At 35.0% G+C, this 8785-nt stretch overlaps 2 protein-coding genes across 2 annotated transcripts in view; both read left to right on the top strand.

Moving 5' to 3' along the window:
* Positions 1 to 8785, top strand: part of LOC100473203 (pregnancy zone protein-like) — a 70565-nt gene that overhangs the window by 41210 nt on the left and 20570 nt on the right. The gene's annotated exons all lie outside the window — the stretch shown is intronic.
* LOC117796715 (pregnancy zone protein-like) lies at positions 155 to 7711 on the top strand. Its single transcript, XM_034645726.1, has 8 exons — positions 155 to 1173; positions 1507 to 1621; positions 1771 to 1880; positions 3286 to 3447; positions 4826 to 5053; positions 5305 to 5368; positions 5795 to 6028; positions 7652 to 7711. Exons 1-7 carry the CDS (start codon positions 949 to 951, stop codon positions 5875 to 5877), a joined length of 987 nt encoding a protein of 328 aa, XP_034501617.1. The 5' UTR covers positions 155 to 948; the 3' UTR covers positions 5878 to 6028; positions 7652 to 7711.

Here is an 8785-nt window from a genome sequence, read left to right as displayed (position 1 = left end):
GGCTCATAGCGGAGGAGCCTGATGTGGGGCTCGATCCCATAACGCCGGGATCACGCCGGGATCACGCCCTGGGCCGAAGGCAGACACTTAAACCGCTGTGCCACCCAGGCGCCCCCTAAAGTGATTATTGATAGTGAAGGACTTATTAATGCTATTTTTGAAATTTTTTCTGTCTTTTTTTTCTGTCTGTGGAAAAGTGCAATTACAAATAACTCTTAGAGTTCATTTCAACCTTGAGAATTAAAACTCATTTCCTATGAATCATCAGTACCAGAGGGAGCATGCAGAGTAAAAAAAAAAAAAAAACATATGCCTATCTGAATATTATATACTGGAAGCATCAAAGCATCTGGACCTCTGCCTCAATTCTGTCTTGGAGTAATGACCAAGGATTATTTGTCTAATTTAATGCATCCTAGTACTGATATCTGTATGTTAGAAAGGGGTTTCAGAATAAGTTGTTCTGATTACATTTTTTATTTGAAGTGATATTGGAGACACTTACAAATAGGAAAGAAAACTAATGCCCAAAGCAAGCTGATTGCTAATTATTCCGTTTTTATTAAGAAAGAGAAAACTAATAGAAATATAGAGTGCATACACATACAATTTTTTTATATGCCTCATGGTTGTTAGGTTTTATTGGAGCTCCTTCTCCCTCTCCCCCCCCCGTGTATGTTATTATGTTGGGTTTATTATTTCTATTATTTATTTTTTATGTTCTATTTATTACCCAAGTTTTCTCATTTGGTATAAACAACAAGTTTTTATTTTACAATGACTGAATAAAAAGAATGATAAAAAAATAAATAAGCTAAAAGGAAGAAATTTTTTTAAATCCCAAAGGAAACTTGATTGTACATTGCAGCAAAATTTTAAATGTTTTAATAAGTAGTACCTCTTGATAAAGATATTTTCCAGGCATATTTCAGTTGATATGAGCCCAAAATGATAAAGAAGTGCAAGGGAACTGCAGAGAGTAATTGTCTCATCTGTGGTGGGCTGGTGGTGGAAAATGTAGATACCTTTCTTCAGTTCCTGATTTATTTCTTACATGACAGATACACCTATGGGAAACCTGTCCCAGGACTTGCAACTGTAAGCATGTGCAGAAAATTATTTCATCCCACTTATTGTCAAAAACAAGAGTTCTGTGAAAAATTCAGTCAACAGGTTAGTTTACAGCTTTCTCTCTAGGGGCTATTATTGTTGACAACCATTGAGCTACCCCATTTTACTTAATGGAAAGAGAACACTGGAGTAAGCCTCTCCCAAAATATTTCCCACCAAAAAGGAGAAAGAATTTCTATTCCCGGTCAATAAAATTCTCATTTTGATGATTAACCCTTAGAGATTATAAAGCAGATGTGAATATTAAATTCCTGAAGGTTAGTTAACATGTTTAACCCAAAGAAGTTGCCTTGGTATTGGAAAGAAAATAATATATTTAGTGATGATTGGTCTTAATCAGTATGGCATTTATTAATTTTTTAAAATTTCTCTCAGCTCAACAGCAATGGCTGCAGCACCCAAGAAGTAAAATCAAACCTACTCCAGATTAAAAATATGGGTTATGAAATGCAACTTAAAGTGGAAGCCAAGATCAGAGAAGAAGGAACAGGTTTGAACTTTAAATTAATATAGGGAGTGAAACAATAAACATTTGTTTGCTTTCCATAACAAAATAAGGGTCATAGGAAGGTGGAAGGAAATGAATTTTAGTACTAAAGTAACTTCCAAGAGTACTTACTCTTCTCTACATATTTTTAGACCTAGTATTTACTGGAAATGGGACCAGTGAAATCACAAATATTGTAACCAGACTCAAGTTCGTGAAAGTGGATTCACACTTTAGACGAGGAATCCCCTTCTTTGGACAGGTAGAGTATATTGCAATTCACATGTAATGAAGTATCCACAATGACGCATCCAACAATGCAGCCTACATTGATGTAGCCAACAATGCAGCCAATGATGTAGCCTACATCTAGTTAATGATATCAATTAATTAATATGACCCAAACCATGAGGCCAAGCAAAACTACTTTCCTTTGTAAATATCACTGATAAAATGTACAAACACATATTGTAGTATTTTGAGAATAAGAGGTATTATTTCTTTTTAGGACATATAGCTAATGAAGATGCTTAATGTGATATGAGTTAATTATTATGTCAAACCTTTCTACCACCCATCTGACAATAAATATATTTCCACCGATATCCAAACAGCTTCATAATTTTAAGAGAATTTCTCACAAATGATTCTCAATTTATGGATACCAATATCCTCCTTTATACCTGCTGTTCTATTTCGAAATAAATAGATAATTGGTTTTGTTTTTATTTTTTTTCTTTTTCAAAATTAAAAAAAAATTTTTTGTTAATTAGCATATAGTGTAATATTGGTTTCGGGGGTAGAATTTTGTGATTCATCACTTTCATGTAACTCTCAAGACTCATCACAAGTGCCTTCCTTAAACCCATCACTCATCTAGCCCATTCCCCACCCACCACCCTCCATCAACTCTCAGTTTGTGCTCTATTGTTAAGACTTGTCTTATGGTTGCTTCCCTCTCTCTCTCTTTTTTCTTTTCCTTCCCATATGTCTAGACTGGATATGTGTAGTCTTATTTTTAGACACCGAAACTATAATAGTTTACATATAGTGTACATTTTATGGCCATTATCATTTAATTATTTTCATACTTAAGGTATACATTTTAATTTTAACTAATAATTTTACCGCTTTTATAAGTATTTTTAATTATTTACCCATTCCATAATTCCTTTTTAAAATTACTTTTTTAAATTTAAAATTATAATTTATTTTTAAATTTAAAAAAATTTTTAAATTTCTTTCTAAATTTTTTAATTTTTAATTATTTTTATAAATAACAATAATTTATACTATTTATTATTGATAATAAAATTAAAATTCTATTTTAATTTTTAATTTTTTTTAAATTTTTAAAAAGTTTTAAATTTATTTTTAAATTTAAAATTACAATTTTCTCAAAAAGAAACACTTTTTCTGGGGAAGCTTATGTAGTTTGTTTCAGGAGATGAAAAAGACCTGAGGATCCAAAAAAAGGAGAAAAAGGTAAAAGACATGGGGTAAAAAATGGGACAAAAAAATAAATTTTGTAGTAAACATGAAAGGGTTATTTTCCGGATTTGTTTTTGCTTTTTCTTTCCGTTATGGCAGCAAAGGAATTTGTTCCTACGAGTTCTGCCTTCTCTGAATATTAACCACATAACTTATCAAATTCTTTTCTTCTTTAGGTGCTTTTGGTGGATGGGAAAGATGTGCCCATCCCCAATAAACTCGTCTTTATCTCTGCAAATGAAGCAAATTATCTTTACAATCCAACTACCAATGACCAGGGTCTTGTTCAGTTTTCAATCAATACTACTAATATCTTGGCTAACAAAATTTCTGTCATGGTAAGTATGAAAGGAAAAGAAACACCTGAGGACAAAGAGAAACCTTAATACAGCAATCATTTATTCAGTAGTGAAGAAGCACACATATTGTATTTGAGAGACAGAAATAAGAAGCTGAACAACTTAGGGATAAATTTAGACATTAAAAATTTAATTAAAAACAACAAAACCAGTAGAAGAGATACTATCAAAGTGTCTGATCATTTCACTAGCATTATCTTTAAAATTTTATGTATTATGCAAAAAAAAAAAATCTTATAGGATTTGTTCCTGAACCACATCAGTTCTTCAACGGGTAAGTAATTTATGTAATTTGTTTTACATTGTTTTTTTCTATGTCCATTCAGATAATTTAAAGTGTGAGCAGAACCCCCCCACACACACACTTGATATATATTGTCTAATGAAGATGATCAAAAGATTTCTACAACCAAAAAGATGTTATGCTTGTAATCTCAAAGAAGTAGTGAAAGACAATGATTTATTGATTCCAGCTTAGATAAATAGCATTTAAATTATTTCTATTTCTCAAAGTTCACATGTTAATTCAATTTAAAATATGGAGCAATGCTTAATGCTTTCTATGTAATAGATACCTGCTCTTCCCTAAGATTGAAAACATGAGTAGATTGTCCCTGTATTTGAAACTCTATAATGATAGAGTTAAGAGAGCTGTAAATTATTAGTATGATATATTTAAGAGCAATAATAAAAAAAAACAGATACTTTATCATGAGAGCACATAGACAGGTCCACAAAATACACCTAGTAAACTCAGAAAAAGAAAATAAGTGCACCCATAAAATGGCTAAGGAGCAACCATTGCAGGGGAAATAAATGGAATTATCTGCTAAACAACATTTGCAAGGTGTAAAGGCCCAGAAACCACAAGGCCTTGAAGATCAAAAGTCATAATAGTGATAAGGAGCATAGATGACAATTTGTTGGGATTCTTTATAAACAATTTTGAAGCCATTACAGTTATAAAATATTACATTAATATATATAACATAATTTTAATTAAACCAACTTACAAGGGACTTCTATTATCTAGAGAGTTCCTTTTCTGCTCGCTGCAATTATTTACCATTCTCATTGGGGCATCATTGTTCCTCTGGCCCTGAGCCACAGAAGAAAAGATAAATCAGTAATGATTTAGCAGAATCAGGGCAAAGGAGATCAATTTGTAGATTATTTCTCTTTAATCACTGCAATTCGGGGAGGTGATCATTTGTTTCTTTGGTGGTCAACAGGAATGAAGACAATGCAGAGTGTATGTTGGAAGGGAAGACACAAAATTTTAGCTCTTCATTTTGGTGGGAAGCAGAAGTGAAGAATTTCAAGACAATATTGATTCTCTGTGTTTCTGTTTTCTCAGGCCTACGACAAACAACCTAACTTGTGTTTTAACTCTGTATGGCTCCGAGAGGAGCACCTCACAGCTCAGCACATTGCTAAGCATGCTTTCGCCCTCCGTGGGAATTATGTTCACCTGGAACCTGTGGCTGGTACCCTGCTCTGTGGCCAAACTCAGATTATCAAGGCATACTATATATTCAATGGGGAGGCCATTGGGGAACCAAAGGAACTCATTTTCTATTACCTGGTAAGAAGAAGGACACAAAATATATTTGGAGTTTATCAGTAGACAAAAGTGGTTAACAGGGCCAGGAAAAGTGATTAACTTGCCTCACCATTTTCCTTTCTCATCCATGTTCCCCCTGATTCTTCAATTTTCATGCAGCTTGTTCTCTCTAGCAGAGATTCGAGAATCAAAAGCAGGTCATGTGGGGAGTAGGATGTTGAGAAGTGTGTTAGGCTCAAAAAGGTTGCTTTTTTGTTGATTTTTCATTTCAGATCATGGCTAAGGGGAGCATTGTCAGGTCTGGAACACATGCTGTGTCTGTAGAGCTAGGAGACGGTGAGTATCTTTAACTCCTCCCCACCCGCCATGTCCTTCCCAACACATCTAGCCTCACACGTCAGTGCCAGTTCGCAAATGGGGATGTTATTCCCTTTAACCCTTTATAATAAGGACACCAAAAAAATAAAGATTCTCCTTATGATTCTAACATTTTTTTTTATTCAACGGATACATCTGATTGCCTCCTGTGTGTCAGTCATTCTGCGAAGGCACACTTTTTTTCACCTTAGTGTGTTTCTTCTATCTGACATTTAAATTTAGAAACTTCTGAAAATCTAAGCTTCCTTCTGTTTTTAACCCTAAAATAAATGTGAATTGGTCATCTTTAATCTTAGTATTGCAGAGAAGAGAGTTAAGTATCATGGAGAATGGGGAGGAAAAAGATGATGGACTGCTGTTTTTTTTTTTTTTTCCCAATGCCAGACTCTGGGCTAGGCTTTCTTACCTCTGGAAAGGCTCTCTCCCTTCAACGCTTGATAAGGGCGCACACAGCGCTGCAGCCATGAAACTGGGAACCTCACACGTGAATTTGAGTGCACTTCATGAATAATTGGGGAAAGGAAACCAGGATTATTTTCTATCCTATTTAAATCATGTCAGAATTTAAATCACAGGAAGAAGAACCCATGAGCATTCTTATAATTAACTGAAATTAAGGTAAATATTTCACCAAACTCTACCTTGCCCCAGAGCTGAACTTAACAATGGTTAGGATTTGTTCCACAGCTGTGATTTTTTTTAAAGATTTTATTTATTAATTTGAGAGAGAGAGAGAGAGAGAAATTGAGAGATCGAATGGGAGGAGGGACAGAGAGAGAAGCAGACTCCCTGCAGAGCAAGGAGCCCTACTCCGAACTTGATCCCAGAACCCTAGAATCATGACCTGAGCCAAAAGCAGATACTTAACTGACTTAGCCACCCAAGTGCCTGTGATTTTTTTTTTATAGTTCCTTTCTCTATCAGGCAGGAAAAGTAAAACATCAATTATATTTTTGTGTTTCCATATTGAAACAGTATTGGAGAAGGTTTAATTCAAAAGAAGGTACTAATTAGTACTCTCAAAAATTAACACTTGTGGGACACGTGGGTGGCTCAGTTGGTTAAGTGTCTGCCTTTGGTTCAGGTCATGATCTCCAGGGCCTGGGATCGAGCCCCACTGCTGGCTTCCAGCTCGGTGGGGAGTCTGCTTCTCCCTCTGCTTCTCCCCTCTGCTCATGCTCTCTCTCTCTCAAATGAATAAATAAAACCTTTAAAAAAAAAACCACAATTAACAATTGTTTGAATTAAACATTAAAGAGTGCTGCCAGCTCTGCATATCATTTATCCCAATATTTATATAAGAATAGTTTGATATAGAGAATGGAACCCCTGCATGCATTGTTTCCCTTCAATGCATCTTGTTGCCTGTTTTTCTATGTTCTTACAATAATGGAACATATAACACATTTATAGAAATAGATGAGTGTCTTAAAACATTATGTTTATCTGATTTTTCTTTCCTGATATTTTAATTTGTGCATCATTCAGAAAAGGAAGAATCTCTACATAATAATATAAGGAAGAGTTTATTAATTATTTACTTCATGAAGACATCACAAAAAAAGTAATGAAAGTAACTCAGCCAATAATTGAAAGAAATTTCTTTATATAATCAATGAATTCACAAGTATTTATAATAAAACTATTTTTTTAAAGATTTTATTTTATTTATGTGACAGAGAGACAGCCAGCGAGAGAGGGTACACAGCAGGGGAGTGGGAGAGGAAGAAGCAGGCTCCCAGCGCAGGAGCCTGATGTAGGACTCGATCCCGGAACGCCGGGATCACGCCCTGAGCCGAAGGCAGACGCTTAACAACTGCGCTACCCAGGCGCCCCAATAAAACTATTTTAACCAAACATTGTAATTATGTTATTAATTACCAGTTTCTTCTTCATAAAGATGTACCAAAAATCCTTGACTCTGTTAGTTAAAAGAACCAATTCTGTTCACAGTTTGTCTAAATTTAACCTTTTTCATTGTTTACTCGGATTGTTCTTTTCTTGTACTATTCTGCAGTTTTAACATCAAGGTGCAAATTACTAATTTCAGAACAATTTCTGAGTCTGTTTTAAATTCAGAATTCATTTTTTAAATGACAAAGCCTTCACAAATTTCATTACTAAAAGGCTACTTTCCTCCCAATTTTCTCTGAAAAAAAAATCTGCCATAACGTCTCTATTTTTGTGATGCTTCAGTCTATTCTTTTTTTTTTTTTAAGATTTTATTTATTTATTCAACAGAGATAGAGACAGCCAGTGAGAGAGGGAACACAAGCAGGAGGAGTGAGAGAGGAAGAAGCAGGCTCCCAGCGGAGGAGCCTGATGTGGAGCTTGATCCCACAACGCCAGGATCACGCCCTGAGCCGAAGGCAGACGCCTAACCGCTGTGCCACCCAGGTGCCCCCTTCAGTCTATTCTTAGCTACTATTGCTCACTCCAGACACAGCAATACAAGGATTTAAATTACCCTCCTATTAGAGAAAATCTTATTTCCTTTTAGGGGTCTAAGTTAAAACTTGATCCCTCCAATGGGACAAAAATATGAATGCCATGGCACTGCCTTGGTCGTTCCCAAGGGTGGGGGGAGGAGAACAGGAGAGTTTTTGGTAAATGGGCATAGTTTCAGATTGGCAACATGAGAAAGTTCTGGAGAGCTGTTTCACGACAATGTGAATATACTTAACAGTACTGAACTGTACACTTTAAACTGGTTAAGACAGTAAATTTTATGTTATGTGTGTTTTTACCACAATAGAAAAGTCATGTATTTGAAAAAAAAGTGAACTCTATGATTATACCTTACAAATTATAGCTCTGTATTTAAATTGAGAATCACAGTCTAAATGAAATTGCTTCCATTCATCATACAGATATATGAGATATATAGTCATTATATATATGACATATATAAGAAGTTCCCTATTCTCTAATTTTTTTAAAAGATTTTATTTATTTATTNTTTTATTTATTTATTTGACAGAGATAGAGACAGCCAGCGAGAGAGGGAACACAAGCAGGGGGAGTGGGGGAGGAAGAAGCAGGCTCATAGCAGAGGAGCCTGATGTGGGGCTCGATCCCATAACGCCAGGATCACGCCCTGAGCCGAAGGCAGACACTTAACGACTGCGTTACCCAGGCGCCCCCCTATTCTCCAATTTTTAACTGAGCCCAGCAGGCTTCATAAAATATTTTGTGTATACATACATACGTAGAATAATTTTGAGCTATTCTGACATAGGCTAGTTACCGTTTTAATTAAGCGGAAAATCAGACACAGACTTGAGTGTAAGGAACTTGTATTTATTCTACAGTTGAAGTTGTAAAGGGACACATTAGCCTATTAATTTCACTAAATAATTAGAATGACATTAAAGA

The sequence above is a fragment of the Ailuropoda melanoleuca genome, chromosome 16, assembly GCF_002007445.2.
Source record: "Ailuropoda melanoleuca isolate Jingjing chromosome 16, ASM200744v2, whole genome shotgun sequence".
NCBI lineage: Eukaryota > Metazoa > Chordata > Mammalia > Carnivora > Ursidae > Ailuropoda > Ailuropoda melanoleuca.
Note: the sequence above shows the minus strand (reverse complement) of the source record. Positions and strands in the feature narration are given on the sequence as shown.

What these genes read in the sequence shown, in the direction of transcription:
- LOC117796715 (XM_034645726.1), top strand. Translation starts at nt 949, where the DNA reads ATGATAAAGAAGTGCAAGGGAACTGCAGAGAGTAATTGTCTCATCTGT. An exon ending in GATCAGAGAAGAAGGAACAG is followed by an intron (nt 1,622 to 1,770) that starts GTTTGAACTTTA and finishes ACATATTTTTAG; the next exon opens with ACCTAGTATTTACTGGAAAT. An exon ending in CTAACAAAATTTCTGTCATG is followed by an intron (nt 3,448 to 4,825) that starts GTAAGTATGAAA and finishes CTGTTTTCTCAG; the next exon opens with GCCTACGACAAACAACCTAA.